General features: G+C 41.7%; 1 protein-coding gene across 1 annotated transcript in view; it reads right to left on the minus strand.

Moving 5' to 3' along the window:
• Positions 1 to 7,766, minus strand: part of wnt10a (wingless-type MMTV integration site family, member 10a) — a 24,116-nt gene extending 16,350 nt beyond the window's left edge. Inside the window, exons 1-3 of the mRNA XM_005743738.1 lie at positions 7,328 to 7,766; positions 5,480 to 5,745; positions 271 to 644 (exon numbers count right to left, since the gene is read on the minus strand). Coding sequence (XP_005743795.1) covers positions 271 to 644; positions 5,480 to 5,745; positions 7,328 to 7,389 — 702 coding nt within the window. The 5' untranslated portion in view covers positions 7,390 to 7,766. The remainder of the gene's footprint in view (positions 1 to 270; positions 645 to 5,479; positions 5,746 to 7,327) is intronic.
• Positions 7,767 to 19,168: the final 11,402 nt, after the last annotated feature.

The raw sequence follows: 19,168 nt of genomic DNA on the forward strand, positions 1-19,168 counted from the left end.
TAGTAGCAGTATGAAACACTTCTGAAACACAACCCCTGACCCTCTAAAACGTTCATAACAGCTGAAAACACGTAATTTTTGATAAACTGATACAGGACAGAAGCGGATGTGTAGTATCTACAATCGGCCCTTTGAGCTTTTTTTTTTTTTCATTTGTTCTGTCGTAAATTGTGTGTCTGATGTTAAAATATTTTAATGTAGTACAACAAAATAGCAGCAGTTATGCAAACATGGGGAAAAAAGACCCACAAACACACACTTTTCACTCACCTGTCTCCCAACTTTATTATTATGCAGCCTCATACGAGCGTGGATGTCTTTGTAGGTCTCACGGGCATCCAGGAAATCCCGTGAGAACTTCTCTCCGAATTCCACGTCAGGGCTGCAGCCGCCCCACTCCCATGAGTCTTGGGGCCCTGGCAGGTCAGCCGGGAAGTGCTCCATAACACCGTGCACCATACCCTTCCCTCGCTGGATGGCCTCAACTTGCAAGCGGTGGAGTTTGATACGGAAAGCCTCCTCGTCCCCTCGTCGCTTCTCGTCACAGCCACATGCTTTCAGTTTGCCCATGGAGCAGGCGTTGGCCACCGCGTGCACCACTCCCGCTGCTGCAATGGCATACGCAAAGGCACTCTCTCGAAAACCTGCAGGTAGAGGGGCAGCATAGTCATGTTGTTTTAAGCTAATGTGAAAGTAAAAGGTAATAAGAAGTGTCAGAACCAGGAAACACTTTGGAAGTGGAAAGATGTTTTCATTTAAAATGCCAGATGGACTGTATGCTCTCAAATGGTGCTCAGTGTTTTACTGCTGTGTGTGAAGTAACATAAGAATCATCAGTTCTTACAAAGATTAACCGGAGGACCGTGTCAGTGGCTATAGAGGCAAGTGTTTCACTTTGAGACAGAGTTGACAAACTTTGAGAATTTCTAATAACTCTTAAGCAGAATACATCATCATATATGTGGAACCAAAGTGAAATGAGAAAACTGCTGGCTAAAAGAGCGATAGAGAAGTGAAATGTGCAGTGACTGATCATTTATATGACTAAGATACCAATTCAAAGCTTTACTTGTTGTACATTTTTGATTTTTATAAATACCCCACAGTTGTATTTCAGTTACAGTGTTACACGACATTTACATGCTCAAAGTTTCCTCATTTCGAGAGTGAGAGCACATTTACATTTTGCTTTCTTTATTTTATGCATCATAAATAACACGCAGAACTTTTTCTTTCTCACATGCACACACACACAGGCCGAGACTCAGAGCAGAGGAAACATCTGGGACAATAACAATTCAGTGTTCCAAACTTCGCAGGCTCCACCACTCCCATCAGAGGACCCACGGGGTACTCGCACACTGTGACTAAATAGAGCTGTGACTCCTTCCTGTGACAACCTCCACGACCACACACACACACACACGTACTCCATCCGTGGATCTTTCACCCAGCTGTAGCTAAAATCTTGCTCTTGTTAAGGATAGCTTGACTCCATGGATTAGCTCCACAGAAGATTACAGATCTTTTACCTCCAGGTCCATGAGGTCATTCCAACAACTTCTCTCACCTACAAACTCGAGGCGACTGGGCCTTTACGGTTACTGTCCCTGGGCTCTGGAATAATCTGCCTTCCACATAAGAACCTGTTCAGCAACTGATCATTTTTCCAAAGACATATTTTCATTTGCTTTTAGTCAACTCTGAGGTCCCTCATGGTTTGGTCAAGCTCCCTGTCAGTGCTTCATACTGCTCCCTTATTGGATTATTTTTAGCCATTGTTCTTAACCATGGTTAGACGACTTTTTCAGTTATTGTGTTTATTATGCTTTGTAACCGGGTTCTTTTTAAAATGTGCAATATAAGTAAAATTGACTTATTAACTGTTAACCCGGCTGTTACTAGTCTTTGACTTTGGGCTGATTGCTGGCTGTACTTTGATCTTTGCTTTTGTCGTTTCCTCTATTTGGATGACAACTCACCACCAAATGAGCTGTACATGTGTTTAACTTAGAGAGGCTCATTATGCCGTACCGCAGCTTTCACCTTGTAATCATTTTAAATTGACTCAAAAGGAACTAATCCATGTAAAGGAGGCAGATGAATGACTGTGTGCGTGTAATATCCACGTATGACATTAGAGTTAAATGCATCCCTTTTTTTCTTCATGACGTAACTCGCATGCAGCACATGTAAGAGTGTATCTGACGACGACTGACCTGTAAATCATAAGACTGCTGTTATAGCAGCCTCTCCTTACACTTACACACACACGTGCACTGGACGTACGCTAAAAAAAAGAGAAAGAAATCCATATCTAATTGTGGAATCCGTGAATACCGAAGGATAAAGTGTGACAGAATCATTTGCACTCCTGCCCTCTATAGTGTTTATTGTTAGATCTCAGCTTACTGCCTGTCAAGGTACCCTCAGGTTGTATAAAAGCAGCCCCACCGGCTACGGTTATAATGGAAACTTGTAAAGAAAACATGAAAAGAAACCACTTAGGGGTTTATAGCACTGAGCTCGAAGGGGAAATGATTCAGGCTGCTTGTTGGAGTCAAATAAAAAAAGCTTTTAACTGGATCTGCCCCTTTAAGCAGGGTTTGAAGTTACTTCCCTATTAATAAATTTGAAAATAAAACCCTGACTAATTTGCTTTAGTGAGATATGGTGTAAGAGTTTACACTTTTGTTGCTGTATGCATAGAAATATTTGCCTTTGCACAATAAATGCTGTTCTCATGATAGTCAGAGGGAGTCCAGTAACAATGTTTCTAAAACTTAAAAGGACGTTTTCAGGATATTGTCATATTCTGAATGATGACTGTGCTTCCAACTACAGTAGATGTTCACATGGCTCTTCTAACTGAAATAACGCCTCCACCGGTGGTAACATCCTCCTCAATAGCTCAGTGAGCTGAGGCTGGCTGAGAAGCTGATAGTCATCATCCTTACAAGCTGCCAACTGGAGGCAGTAAAAACAAGCTATAAACACCTTGTGAGCAAACTGCTGATATTGGGCAATCCTCATTTTTCACGTGGCCGATAGCCTTTAATCTCTGTTTTCACTCTGCTTTGACTCTTAAGAGGAAATGCATGCAATCTACTGATATCATACAGTAATACATAATAGCTTCCTTAATATTTAACATGTAAATAGGAGCAATTATACTTTTGAATACACCCCAGAAATAAATGCACACACTCCAAAATTGTACCGTCTATAAATAATTTGACTCACTGACTCACAATCAGAGCCCCCAACCTTCCTCCACCCCCACCCAACCACCTTGACCCACACTGAGCAGGAGAGGAGCGCAGCATGGCACTTAAGCACATCCTCATACTTAGAAAGCCCGTTTTAGCTCTTGACCTGCTCCGAGCTGGGCACTGCAACGCGAGCACCCGGAAGACCGGGAACAAATCAATCTAACAAATAATTCACCGGCTGTGGCACGCCCGGCTGAACTGATGGCAGAGGAAGTGGCAAAATGAATTAAAGATTCAAAGGAAACTGTCACTTTGTGTTACAGAAACCGACTAAACAGGTTTGTGCTTTTGCCTCGGAGAGTTGGGAAAGTGCTGAGAGCAAATTCACAAGCACTTGCACTGGCAAGGGAAGAAAAAGCATTAGGAGTAGCCCAGCCAGGGAACACAGAGACATGGCGACAGAGAATGAGATGGCAAAAGAAATGCAGAAAGAGAAGGAACAATTCTCCTATTTCTGTCTGTCTCCGTCCTGCTGGGCCCTCCCTTTAGCCTAGTTTTTAATGCGGGCTAAATGGGAATGAACATAGACCCGTAAAAGTTATCGAGAAACCATCAGCAGACAGGATTCGAGCACCATCCGATGCAGTGACACCAGAATAAATATTAAAATGTGGAGCACCTGATAATCTATTCAAAAACCTGTTTAGAACGTCACATGTAGGATTTGAGAAAGCCCTGCAAGCGTAGCCGAGTAAGCGAGTTTTCCAGTTGGAAGTACTTTCTTCAATTCTGAGCTTTTAACACCACAGATAAACTTGTTGCTGCACTACATGATGTGGGAAGAAAATACCAGTTTGGTACACACGAGCCTCGTGTGAGAGCGTATTTGAGTTTTTTCAGGAGGAGCTGCACTGAATACATGCACTCACCTTCTGTATAATCCACCTCTGAAAACGTCCCTTATTCAAAGCATTCATGCTTACAGTAACTGCACGCAATGATGGCTGCAGCGTGTCAACTTGTATCCATTTTTTAGCTTGCGTGGAGAGGATCGTATCAACATGTAACAGATGAATCACACGATTTAAAGAGCTTGTTTATGTCAGTGGTTTGGAGTTTCTGCACCCGAGGCAAACCAGGGATGCCAGACAACGAGCAACTGCCTCTGCTAATAATGACAAACAGCTTTTCAATGAGTCAGTTAGGAGTGAAAGCAAGACCAGAGGTGAGAAAGTATTTACTGTAGCTAAAATTATTATATATGTTGTGTTATTTCATGGCAGTGATAGGATATAGTCCTCAGTGAGGGTTACAAACCAGGGTTTTTCTTGCAGAGATGGTAGGAATTTTTTTATGATAGGTAAGGTCATCATTAGTGTCTCAGAGAAATGCTCTTTGGGAAATCTTAAAAAAGCCAGTTTTTCACGCTTGTCTTGAAAGACTTTCACTAAAAACTCACAAAGCTAAGCCAAAGCAATACACGTGAGCATCTCAACCAATTTTCTGCAACTCCTGAGATGAAAGTAAAATCGAAAGCCAGCTAAACTCAAGACTCAAACTACCAACCGCACTGTGTGTTGCATCTATCCAGGTGCTCAGGCTACTAAGAAATTGATGCCTTTTCCAGTCAATAACCTGCGATGACACCATCTGAAGGCTTCCCAACTCTAAAGCTCCTCTTTCATCCTTTGTGGCTGACTTGCAAAGCTCCAAGCCCTACAAAGCGTCAAGGAAAAATGATATGCATGAGGCTTGGTAATCTGAAGGTGACTAACTGCTTTTGAAGTTGCCTGCTCTTTTGAATGGGTTATTGAGAAGCTTCAGCGAGGTGGTTAGAAAGCAGATACCAGTCTGCTAGGAACAAGAGATAACTAGAGATAACCTGTTCATTTGGAGGACTTGTTTCCGAGTTAACATTGATGAATTATAACTACGTGGAAAATAATCTCTTTTTATAATCTTGTTTGAGGAAATATATTAACTTTTGTTTGGAAGCTTTTGTATCTCTGTGGCAGCTAATCTTTCTAAACCCATCCTTTCAAGGTACTTCATTGAAGTGCAGTTGAGGAGGAAACCACAGTCTGACTCAAGAGCAAACTTATACCTGGTAACCTGTGGTGACATTTCACCTTCATAGTTCACTAAAAGAAGCTTTTAAACTCATTCACCCGCTTTAGACAATACTGTGTGGTAAATTTTGTGTAATTCATATATTGGGACTTTTAAAAGTTTATTTTTTTAAGTAGAAAAATTGGGTTAAAACTGACCTCTTTTGAAGACTATGCTGTCGTAGGGTATTTTGTTTCTAGTCTCCAGGCTGGAGCAGTTCCAGCGGTGCCCTCTGAACTGGTGCTGGCACTCATGGATGGCAATCTGGATTCCCTGGATTGCTGAAGCCGTCACGTCTGGGTTACGCATGCACACCTCCAGCTGGCGCCTTGTCAAACCTGGCAGTGTCAGACACACCGTGTTGGCATTCAGGATTGGGTCGATGTTGGGGAGCTTCAGGCCCAAGATTTCATTGGAGTCTACCCTGCACGGAGCAAGTATAGATCAGGTTACTGACAAGATAGATGTACAAGTCAAATCTTCTGTCTTTTCTGTGTACTGATGTTAGTCTCCGAAGGTTCGTTATAGCGAGACTCGTAAGTTTTCTTTTAATGTTCCTCTGGTGTCACCTCGACACCCACTTTCCATTGCACCCTGCCATGACTTGTTGGTCCCTGGTTTAACCGATTCCTGTAAAACCCCCAAAATACACAAATGTGTGTGCTATGTGGTAGCGCTGATAAAAACATCTCCAGATGCTGGTGGTTTCCGAGGGGAACTGTACTCTTTAATCTGTTAGTATGTTCTACTTTTCAGATTGATTCACTTTATGATTGTGCATCTGTTTTGCCATTGGTTTAAATAAAAGTAATATTTTTAAAAAAAAGATTAAGCCTTTAAAGTCTTTAAAAATGTGCATACTTAACTCAGGATGTTTTTATTGCAGCACAATGAATTAAGGCAAAAATAAAAACCTACGTACCTGCCACATAAAATAACCAGAGGAAATACTTTAGCACATAAATTGTTATTAGCAGTAAGGTGTGTCTCTGCACTCAACTGTCTCAGCTTCTGTTTCAGGTTAATCGTGTGAACAGCAATAATCCAGCTGACAGCCTCTAAAGCGCGTTTGTGCTCCACAGACGAACAGTAACAGCAGCAATAAGAAAAACACACGATGCGCTCCTGATGACTGAAAGCTGTCCTGCTTTTCTTTTCATGATCTTTACAGGCAAAACACAGGTTTGTGTGTGCCGCACATGCAGCCAGCCAACAAACAGCCACGCGCACTCCCAGATGCACACGCAAATACAGGTGTGGGGAAGAGACAGCATTTACACACACACTCTGCTTATAGTCTCGTAAACACGTGGGACCTGCGAGAGTGTCTTCTGCAAAACTTCTCCACGAAGCAAAGAGAAGAAAAAGTCGTCAGTGTTGGAACACACACACACACACACACACACACACACACACACACACACACACACACACACACACACACACACACACACACACAGTGTGCCGCTTATCTAAGCAAAGTAGCTTTGGAGCGATTAAAAAAAACAATCAATCAATCAATAAAACAACTTGCCACTGCATGTTATTCATTTGCATGTTACACTTTCAGTGTGGGATTGCTTTTTGTGGCTTTGCAATTCCAGTTTGACTTCTGTTGGTACCTGTTGTGTTTCCGGCTCTGAGAGTAAAGAGCAGCACAAGTTCAAAAGCTGCCTTTCCAAATTTTACAGCTGGAACCAGCATGTGGGCAAAAGTGTTCAAGATAATAAAGAATAAATAGAAATAAAAAAGAAAGCACACAACTGTTTACACTTCATTGTATTTATATTTTAGGCGCAGACAACCTGTCAGTGAAACATTTAGCTGAATGAATGAAATACAAATTTTACGTCGATAAATAAATCTGACATCTCACAACATCCTGTTAACAGATTTTTAAGTTCAAATAAGGAGGCTCGATGAAAGATGTTCTTTAATTGCGTTAAAACAGCAGCTTGACTTAAAGTTTTAGTAGAATTACTGCGTTCCGTATTAATTTCACTCACCTTTTATCCAAGAGACAGATAGCCACCAGGACGCATGTCATTCTCAGGACCGAGTTTTCCATGTTTGTGTCTTGCAATAAAAAATGTTCACAAAAAGTTGTCAAAATTAAGAGTTTGGTTTAAACTAATTCCAGTATTTCGCCACAAAGTTTAAAAACGGGGTAAAAGGCTCCGGCTGAAGAATTGAACTCTGGACTTGACAGCTCCGACTAACTTGAATCCAGATGCGCCAGCCAGCGGCGGGAGACTCATTCAAGAAAAGTTTCATCAACCTCCCAACTTAATGAATGAAGCGGGGGGTTGTTACAAATCTGAGGAAAAGTCCGTGTTTAGCCTCTCAAACGCATCCGTTCTCATGCCGGTATCTCCGCCGACAAGGCTCTGGTGTAACATCCGAGACAGACGACTGAACCTATATAGGCGCTCCAAGTGAAGTCTGCTGGAGTAGCGCACAGATAGTCCTCTAAACTGCTGCACTTAGCGCTTCGCCAGCCCACTTTTTTTGCGTCACTCAGGGAGTAGGAGAGCGCCGAGGGAGGTCAAGTGCCTCGTTAAAACAGGATAGAGATCCTTCTAGATAAGAAAAGCGAAACACTTAGCCCGCGCCCTCTGAGGAGCGGTGCTGAGGATGAGGATGGGGGATGAAGAGGAAAGTCGCGCAAAACCGAAACTTTCTTTTGCGTTTGATTTAGTGGATTGCTTAGATGATTGTGAAAGACGATGATGAATTTGATTAAGAAGTGGACAAAGAGGAAAAAAGAATGTTAAAGCTGAAGGTGTTTATGAGCTCTAAGGGAATATCCAAACCTCATGAATTATTTTTATTTTTATTTATTTAAAAAAAAACATTATTTATAAGGAGATTTATAATCAGTCCCGTAACTTACCACTGACCCACTATTTCAAAAAATCAGTCCATGACTCATTTCAGACTCGTGGTTGAAGGGCTGCTCCACTGAGTCCACGTCCGTGAAATTACGCAGACATATTGAGAAAACAGTCCAACATTAAGGCAATAGTACCTGAGATATATTTCCATGTATAAGCGCTGTGGGTAAAGCCCCACAAAGCCTACTGCACTTCCTTTAATGCAACCAGCAGCATAATTGTTTCTAGCTATAAACTGAATGCACTTTGCTCCATATACAGGATGGAGGTGGCTTTCAGATCGAAAAGATTGAAGCAAAGCGCCTTAAATCTGCATTTTTCTGTTGACCAACAGGGGGCACCTCTTCTGGTTGCAAAAGGAAGTCGGATTTCTTAAAAGCCCGTGGAAAAACCACCCAGCTGTTCCCCTGATGTGTGGAACAGCTGGTGTAACAGTTACCTGATAGGTTTTAGGGTCAGGTGATGGTGATAGTCGGTGTCACTGTTTAGAACGGGTAGAATCTCGAGGTCAGTTCTTCAAACTCAGAAACCAGTAAAGTCACAACCACTCCTGCTGACGTCATCAGGGCGGACAGTTTTCTCAGAACCGAGGAAGGAGTTTTTTTCACGGACCATCTCAAGCATCCACGTGAAAACAGTCCAAGATGTAAGCTGGATGTTGGTTTGCAAAGTTTGGTAAATCTGAAGGTCCTTATGCATGAAAGCATGAAGAACTGAGGCGTTGTTAAACTTGCTGGCTCCCGTTGCTGTCCAAACCTTGCCTGTGTGTCATGGACTTTAATCGTTCTGTTTAAACGACTATAAAGTTTAAGAAAAAGCTCCCTGGTTGATGAACACCACATGATATCGCTCATCTCAGTGCTTTATGAGCAGGCTAGAGTAAAGAATTAGAAACCACAAATAAAAAGGTTTTCCCCACCAGTGCAGTGAAGCAAGCATTCTGCCAGCACGGAGTAACCAAAGTAGTAAAACACTACACAAGTTCAGCGTTCAGACGCAATTAAGTTGCGATACACAAATTTAGAAGCTCAGGGAAACAATCCCACATCAAGTTTTCTTCCAGTGGGATTTATCACAGCACCCTGATCTGCAAGATTTGGCGGCGACGGCAACTTTGTGACTAATTATTTCAAGGCATCTAAGGAAAGCTGGATTGCTAATAGACTTGGTGGTTTGGGGTCTCTGACTTCAGCAGGATGTGTCGCATGCTGTCATCTGGAGCCCTTTGTGTCTCTGGCTCTCCTCATGACTGATAATAAAATTACTTTCTGAATCACAGTTCTTTATAAACATGACTGATACTTTACCCCCCTCTTTCCACTTGGAGAATCAAAAACAGCAGCACAGAGGGCCTCTTTTGTAACGCAGCGCGGCCGTCCTGTACGCCAACCTGCAAAAAGATGTTAAAAAGGTTTTTCTGTGCTGTAAAACACGAACAGGAAACCAAACAAAAAGAGGAAAAAGATCACATGACGAAATTAATAAGACAAGAAACCAAGAGACATTAAATCAAAAATTAAATTTGTCAAGTAAATTTTTACTTCTGACTGACTAGAAATATTGAGCTCATTTAAGCTTAATCTCACATTCATGTTCAAACTGAATCTCACAAACTTTACCACAAATCTCTTTATTTAGAGCTACAGTGCAGAACATTGGCCATCGCATTCTGGCCTTTGCCAAACATTCTCACACAGTGAGACAGAGTCTGTCGACAGTGTGCAAAGTTTGTGTTATATGTGGTGACAGGAAGAAGAGTAGCCCCATGGAAGGAGAGTAAGCCACAGCCGCTGAGTTTCTGAAAGAGCCAGTCGAAATGTTTTGATGCTCCAGCAACTTGGAGTTAATGTCATCCTCATGAATGGGCAAACAGCTTTAGTGTGAGGACGGGCTAAACACACACATGCATGATGCTTTTTTGCTCGTAGACATGGATATTACACGTACTCTACATCAGTGTGGACAAATGGAAGTGTGTTATTTAGCAACTCATCAAAAAGTGATTGTGTAATTATTCCCATTGTCAGAAGGCGGAGACAAAAACTTCCCACAGCAAATTTCAGCAGTAGTGTTTGTGAAATACGTCGGAGATGATAAGTTGGAGGCTTGTTTTTCAAAATATGGATACGGGTCCCAGCAGGACACTTTGACACACGCATTGCATATTCATTTTGTGTGCACAAGTCACACGTATGTAAAAATGTACTTCAGACAGCATGCACATGCAGACTGGGCCTGTGCACACACACACACACACACACACACACACACACACACACACACACACACACACACACACACACACACCTCTGTTTCCCTTTCCTCACCACTGTGAGTGTGTTTCTGCTTGCATTTATTAAAAATTATGTGGGAAACATTACAGAGCTCCTCTCACATTCTCTGACTCTTGTGTCTAGAGACCCAAAGACTTTATTTTTGTCAAGTCCACTTGCCAGCTTCCTAATTTTGTTTCTCAAGGCTTTTGTTTTAACACGATTTTCCCGTTACCCTTATTATTTTTATCTTGCACTGTTCACCCTAACTTGCTAGGCGACATGAAATACAAAACCACTGAAGGTTTAATTCAATAATAAACTAAAACACAGAGTTTTCCCAATAGCGCCTGTGTTCTTGTTGAGCTGCAGTGTCTGGTGCTGTTGAATCTTTATTGTCCTGCAGGGAGAGAAACGACTGAGCTAAGTTTTCCCAGCAGCGAGTGCCGTGTAAACACATAACGTCATATAGCACGTATGAATATGTAGTTTATGGTCTTGTCCAATCAAAAGCATTCATTTAGCACTATATTGAAATATACAGAAACATGAGATTGACATTTTTCCCTTTGTACTCCAGTTTGCGTATTTTAGCTTGATGTGTTGCTTCACACAGTTCAAAACTCAATTTGATGTGTGCCTGTCATTGCAGGCTCAACAGAAAGTATTTCCCTTCCAGAGGTCAGGTCTTCTCTGATTTTTATCTGTAATAAATGTTACATTTTTAAATTTACCCCAGTTGTGAAGTAAGACGTCCCAAACTGTTTTCCATATTCTGAAACGTGTGTGATGGACACAAAGGTTTAGATGGCAGATTTACATTTAAAATGATGATTGCTAGATATGCTGATGATTTGTCTCATTAGGGTTTAATTTAGATCATAATTAAGCTAAAATCACGCACAGACGTGTCAACAACACTCGTCATTATAACATAACTGACTTCAGAGGTTGAAAGTGCAGTTTAAATATGATTAGCAGGAAGGAAATGATCTGGGTTTTATATGCATTTAACTACTGAAAAACCTCTTCATATTATTATTATTCATATTAACAAATATTCTGTATGCTATATTCTTTTAGAGACCAAACTTATACCAGAAGAATCTGCTCAGATCTCAAACAGGTCCAAGTTGCACAAAATGCTGATTTACTTTAGTTGTTTTGCTTTTTATGGCAACATTTCACTCCTTATAACTGGATTTTGCAAAATGATGCAAAACATTGAAGTGCATTTAAATGACACAAAATGTGCTAAAAGCAGCAAACTGCTGATATGCACTTGCCTGATAATCACACGGGCAGGTTTTCTGCTGATTAATCAAAGCAGTAGTGGTGCTGGTGAGAGTTTTTCATGGATAAAGGTGAGCTCTGAAACTGTATCAGGTGGGAGCGGCGGCAATACTCTCACTTAACTCTGGGCAAGAAAGCAAGCAATGAAAAAAAGTGTTGAAGTTGCTGTTTTTATGTGGATAAAAATTTCTTTTCGTTTATCTGCAAAGTTCGTCTGCACCGCTCCCCTCATGCTTGGTTGAAAACCTCGGTAACTTTGGTCTGATTACGTCTCTGACACTTGTAAAGTCAAAGGTTGAAGCGTTGTGTCTTTACCTCAGAGCCTATCACGCGGTGCAGTGATGGACTTTCCTTAGTTTGAGCTCCCCCGGTGTTGTTTTTTACTGCAGTGACCTTTTGAAGATGAACTTCACCGCTGCAGACATCGCAGAGTGGGTGTCCTGGTTACCTTCACTGAGTCAAAAGTCACACACGTGACACAAATAAAATAAAAGGTAGTTTAGCCTGATCTGATTGATGATAGAAGCTCAGGTATAATTACAACATTCAGTAATTTAAAGATAGCTCGTGGCTATTTTGCTAAATCCCTCATCATCTCTCTGCCTCTTGGCTTTTCTGTACCTCACTCTTTACCTCAGCACATGCGGTAATAACACTCTGACTGCACACTGTGCATGTGCAGTTTATTAACCAACATAAGTTATGTTTGTCACACCCTCGCTCTCAGTGTCTCTCTGAGAAGGGAGTTCAGGCAAAGTTCACATTTCTTTGAGAGTTTTGGACCGAATTGACGAAAATGAGCAAAGCAGAGGAGAGCGGCGGAGCAGAGGTTAGTCAATTACAAGGCTCAGCTCTAGTAACAAACTTCTAACAAGCAAATTCTTGGCTCTGCGCTCATGTGTGTGTTTTTGGGTTTTTGTGTTTTTGAAGACGTGCAGGAGACAGAATGAGAGGAGAAAAATAGCGTGGGTACTTGCGAGACTGTCAATAACCAAGAGTTTGTATGTTTTTGCATGCAGGCAGGATTCGACGAATACTGCGAAGAAAGCAGCAACTGTGCAATTACATCAAGCTCGGACAAATGACAGGGCTTCCAATTAAACCATCTGCGTTTGAGATCAATAGCATATGATTCGAGGCATGTTTTGAAAAACAGAAAGCTAAAAATAAGAGGAGTGAAAAAGGACGTGTATGCAAGCGTTACTGTGTCCCGCTCACGTCTCTTTATTTTTCCCAAACGCCTGGCGCAGTCACAATCACCGCTTTCCTACAAAACAAGCAAACATTATCTTATGGTCTCTGTACCTGAGGCCAGCTTCAGCAGTCGGGATTGGACCACTCCTGTGGTGGGTGGATCCAAGTTTCTTGTTTGGACTGAGCTGCCGTGGGCTCTGCCACCTGTTCCCCCAGGTAGTACCCTGGTATTCCTGCCTCAGGTAAGGTTGCTGCACATAGATTTTGGTCTTTGTGAGGCTCATTAGTGTCAAACTTGATCCAGCCTCTCGTGCAAGAGAAGTTGTCTCCAACAACAAACCCTTCCTCCAAGATGGTGATCCATGGAGGGGGACAAGGTAGAGAGATTGTGCCTCTCAGAAGGCTTCGGCTGACCTCAGTATCCCCCCTGCCTGGGAAGGGGGATTGTTCCTCCCGCGACCCTGATGAGCAGTAGAAATTATTATGTTTGCTTTTTCACGTCATCAGAGCTGAAACAAATGTGTTTTTATTGCTGTAAGGTATTGTAGCTGTGTTGCAATCGCATGCTGAGGCCACAGTGTGATTCCAATCAATAAATCCTTCTTTTCGGAGAACAAAAATATCCTCAGGTAGTGAGAACTGCCGTTATTTTGGATGACCCTAACGACTCGCAGAATGTACAGTGAACACATGCTGCAGAAGAGATAAGTCTTCACTTAGGCTCCTTTAACAAAACAGGCACCAGAGTGAGAGGTTAAACTTGACTTTTTCCCCCCGGTGAAGGAAAAAGAAAATATTTTGGGGGTGTATTTTTTGGGAAATGGAGAGAATGAAAGAGTCATGTTTTCTTTAACCCTTAACACACACTCTTCCCCTTTTGTTTCCACCTTTAAAGCTTTGAGGTTATTCGCAGCTCGACAGTGAAGATTTTTACAAACCTTCATTAAATCTGCATAAAATGTACATAAAGGAAACTATTTAAGGTTTTACTATGTTAAACCTTTTTTCGTCATTTGATATCGTTGCTGTTTCATGTCCTTGCATTTATACCATTATACCCTTTCTCTGCAAAAATCGTGTTTTCTTCCATCATTTTTTTGTCTGTTTTATATCTTTGGACTACAATTTAAAACTTGGAAACTCTGAATAAAGTTTCTGGTTAGAATTATCTTGCTCTGTAAATACACTGATCATTTTCTGGAAGTTTTGTAAGAATTTTTAGGAAATAGAAAAGTAACAAAAATAATGACAGCATTAGAAAAATGTACACTTTAAACTACAACGGGTATTTTAAAGATTTCACTGTTTATCTGTGTTTTGTGAACCAGGATTTAGTGTTCTGTTCAAACCACATTAAACCCTTTAATGGTTATTGATACGTGAGGTTTTGTGTGTTTTGAGAGGATGCATTGCACAATACATACTGCAAACAAAATGCCAGATGAGTTAAATATGATACAAATTAAAACACATACATGCAAATGAAGGTCAGAAGGTTCAAAAACACACAAAAAACCAAACAAACAAAAGGATTTTTCTAGCAATAATTTCATGATTCAGGCTTTGAAGGGTTAAATTCTCCAGTGGTCACAATGATGGGTTTGAAACCAGTCCACAATCTCTCTAAAACCTCATTCCTCTTTAACTTTCTCTTTCTTCATCGCAAACAACCCAGTGATGTTCAGAAAGGATGCTTTCATGGAATTTTAGCGACTATCTGAAGCTGAAATCGCTAGCTCTGCAAACCCCTCGAAAAGAACACCCAACGAGAATTTGCCACCATAAAATCAAATTTGAAAATCTGCTTCAGCCAAAGAAAGAACATGTTTTGTTTCTTAGTATGAAACCAAGGAGCTGAGCATGGACAGCAGAGGCAACACACCTACAAATGCTGCAGAGCACATACGCACACAGTCACACACACTCACCAAATCTTTTGTGCTCAGAGAAATCAGACGTGCTTGTTTTGTTTTACTGCCTCGTTTACCCCTGGGTATCCCTAATTTTTCACGTTTGCATGCCATTGTTGTCTCACGACGTTTTTGTCTGTGTGTGTGTGTGTGTGTCTGTGCTCATCTATGTGCTTTAGTGTGAGTGTATGCAAAGTAGCAGTTGCAACAGGTCCAACAGTATATGCACAAAGTTTCAGAGCTCCAGAGCAAAAATGCAGTATAACTGTCTTCACTTTCTCACACACAATCCAAAACAAATGTCCACACTGAGAGAAATAAGGGGCTGATTGATCTAAACGTGCATGGATTACAAGTTATGGCCATTTATTGTTTTAAACCTTTGCTTTAAATTTGGTGAATCTGTGTTGTGCTTGATTATAGTTCCATTTTCACTGTTTTAATTTACTCTATTTTTTAAATTGTTATTATCATTATCATTGCCATCAGTGCTCTGATGACGTCTGTCAAGACAGACGAGATGGAGTGAGCAAGAGGACCAACTTTCCAACGAATCAACTTTCTGCTCCAAGTGCGCCATCTAGTGTTCAAACACCAAAGTGAATAAATCCGCTCAGAGTGTTTAGTTTTCCTGATTTCCTCAGTCCTGCTGTGCTGCATGACAGACACACTAAACCTTAGTAAAAGTGCACGATGCTGCACAAACACTAAGCTGGAGACGGCGGATGTCTCGGGACATTGTTGCTCGTTCATCTCCCTCATTAGACAAATGGAAGGATTCTGTGTATGCTGATCACGATATGCCAATATACATGTCTGAGCACATTGCTAACCTGCTTCCCATCAAGGCATTTCATGACTTTTGTTGTACAAACAGCCGTGTTTATTATCTCTGTCCTGGGAGAAAGCGTCCTGCCTGGTCTTCACACAGGAACCGACTCTGAGCCAAAACAGTCGGAGCAGACACCAGGCCCCTTCTGTCTCCCACCAACTTCTGGCAGCCATGTTTTCACAACCCAAGATAACAGAGAAGAAGGAGAAGACACGGGGCAGAGAGACGGTAACAGAGTTTGATAAATGGCACACATGCAAGCAGGAGAGCGAGTGTGTGAGAGATGAAGAGCGAGAGAGACGGAGAGAGGAAGCAACAGAGATGCGGGACAGATGTAGGGAGATTTAGGGGAGTGGGTGGTGAAGGAGCGAGATGAGCAAAAGATACATTGCGAGGTCATCTTAATGTTTATCCACCCACTACAATGATGTGGGTCAATGAGTGTTTCTCAAGAAAGAAAGTGTTGTTTTAGGGTGTTGCAATGATAGCAGGTTCCTTGAGAAAAGCACACATAATTTCTCATATAGTATATTTTTCAAGGAGTATAGGGCCATTTTGCCAAAATACTTTTTTTAAAGAGCGAGAGAGAAACCACTCTAGCAGAGCTTTATCTGCAAAGCAATTTATTTTTAACACAGCACTCCAGTCACTTCACGTTCAGGAACAACCCTGAGCAAGATCACTCGCGTCACGCGCTCTCGATGTGTTTAACTGTACGGTAAATGCCGTTGAGGAATCCCCAGGCGAGCTTTACCTAAAAGGTGAGTAAGTGATGTGCACAAAATGCACTATTAAATCTCTGAGCACTGGCAGCCAAGTTGGGTGGGCTGTGGGACTTAGGCATCACCTCCAGGGCCTGCATTAACTCATAAAGATCACTGTCTCTCCCAAACACACCGAGACTGTGTGTGCAGATTTGTGCATTTTGAAAGCACGATGAATGCTGTGCGTATACATACAGGTTTCGTGAGCTCAGTTTGCTTTAAGTATGTTTCTCTGTTTCTTCCACTCCTGTAATTATGGTCGTTGGTATCAGATGAAACCCCACACAGAGCCGATCTCTGGATGTGCCCTTTGCATAAGCAACATCTCGCTGCTAGATTGATGGAGGACCGGAGGAGAGTTCACACAAATGGAGGAGAATTATAGTGTCGAGTTACCTCCAAGTTCTTTTTCTGTGTCGCTTTCTTACTTTTCTTATCTTGTTTCAGTCTTCTTTTTTTCCTCTGTTCATTAATTTTCCCTCGCTCATCGCTCATTTCTCTACAGTGGCCCACTCATTTTGCATTTCTATGTAATCTCACGCCTCCAAATATCTGTTTTACTGCAAGTAAACGCTCATTTTGTGCGCTGAATGTACGGCAAATAAGAGCAGCAGACCACCAAGACTCCACTGTAGCAGATAAGCAATGACAGGACACTATTTATCTGAGTGATGTATGACTGTCTGCAGAGTAACACTGTCAATCCATGAACAGTGGCAGCCCTTCATTAATGCTTTGTGTGTGTCTGTAAGCACTTAGCATCAACAAAACTCGTTCCCGTGAGGGACGATGTTGCAATCTGAAGGCACTGTTTCATTCAAAGGGTCACATGGAAAAATACACCCGTTCTAACCTGGCTACGCACCCGTGCAGACACGCGCAAATGGACACACGCGCTGACGAAGACAGACGCATGCAGCCACATGCGCACAGATGTCGACAGGCAACTTTATTTATACCAATGCTCCAATAAATCTACCTGCTCATCTGTCTATTTTCTCTGGCTTTGGCTGCGCCGCTCTGAACGCCAGCGCAGGTTTAATGCAGGAGGACGAGAGGGCAGAGCAGCGTGTAGGGGACAGGAGCAGAGACGAGCGCCCCATGGCATTTTCTTCCTCTTGGCTTACCTTTCCATTTCTTAAACGCAACTTCTGGCGCGAGTTTTTTGCACCACCAAATTCCTGGAAAATATGAACTTGTGTCAACTTGTACAGCTCAAACTAATACAGGCCCACTTTTCTTTCTTTCTTTTTTTGGCCTCCTTGTCATCTAATTTCTACAGAATAAATGCCCCCAAATGATATATACCTCCTCTTTATGAGTACCACAGAGAATCCTACACAAAGGGTCAGGTTTAGTGAATCACTGAGGTTAAAACCTAACTTGAACTCATGCTGATGTAAAAACAGAGCTCGTAAAAGTCTGACAAACAAGGTGACAGACACCCAAAACAGTGACATTAGTGAGTATAAATCCCAGGTTTGTGCTGCTCCGCACAAAATCTAGTGTTCAGAGTGATAGACTGGGTCCAAATAACACACTTACATCACTGTAGAAGTAAAACATCAGTGAACTCTATTTTATTGTGTGGAAATACTGAAACTAAAAAGTATCATCATAGTTTAAATAACAATTTGTCCAACTACATACAAAGTAACTTAATTATCAAAAGGAATGATAATGTATCTGGTTTTGAACGGTGTCTTCGATGTCAGTCACGAGCCACTTGAATCTCTTTAGGCATTTATGTTTAATGAAGCTGCAGTGTAACATCCAAGTATGCAACCATTTCTCCTGAATACAAAGACGAGGAGCAGATGGAAATAAAAAGCCACATCGGACAAAACTCATTTAAATAAATGACCAATGAACGAAGAAGCTTTGCTGGTTAAAGACGGGCTGAATTATGTTACAGTGACATCGCTGAAATGTTTTTAAAGATTTGCGTTCCCACCAAACCTGATTGGAAAGTGTTAAAAAGCTGAAGAAGGGGGAAATTCTCAAAAACACCACTAGTGATAAGATGCAGCCTCCTCATCACTGCCGTGCTCTGGCTCCGTTCACACAAAAACACTAAGGGCTGCTGTGACAGCTGTTATCATGACCTTAAGTGGTTAACATCAACTACAAAATGGACTTACAGAATAACCATCGGTTAGGTTATAAAAGTCTGTCACACAGCAGACGATAAAAGTGACGAGGAAGCATCCAGATGTGAGCCACGGTGCGCCGCTAAAACCAGCTGACTCTAAATTATAAATGCGTACCTACATGAAACCTCGCGCAAACACAAAAACCTGAACAGCACAAACTGAAGCAATGTTGTGTTATAGTTCAGTATACTTGCTGTGCACTGCCAGATATACAAAAGTGTAAATTAGATGATACAATAAGTTTATGGGTATTTCTGCTGAAGAGGAACAAAGCAACAAAAAAAGACCTCGTCTGTGTCGCTCAGAGACAGACTGTCCAGGAGTGGTGTGCTTTCAGTAAGCAGCATACTGCAGTTTAACAGACAGCAACAAGATATATACACTGAAGGATATGGTGATAACTGGCCAACCTACACACACACACACGCACGCACACAGGCACTTACAGTATCAAATAAAAGCTAACATCCATAGTGCATTATTATTATTATTATTAGCCCTGTATATCATAATATATAAACAAAATGCATCAAA

This window comes from Pundamilia nyererei, unplaced genomic scaffold, assembly GCF_000239375.1.
Source record: "Pundamilia nyererei isolate P.nyererei 1_Seehausen unplaced genomic scaffold, PunNye1.0 scaffold00135, whole genome shotgun sequence".
NCBI lineage: Eukaryota > Metazoa > Chordata > Actinopteri > Cichliformes > Cichlidae > Pundamilia > Pundamilia nyererei.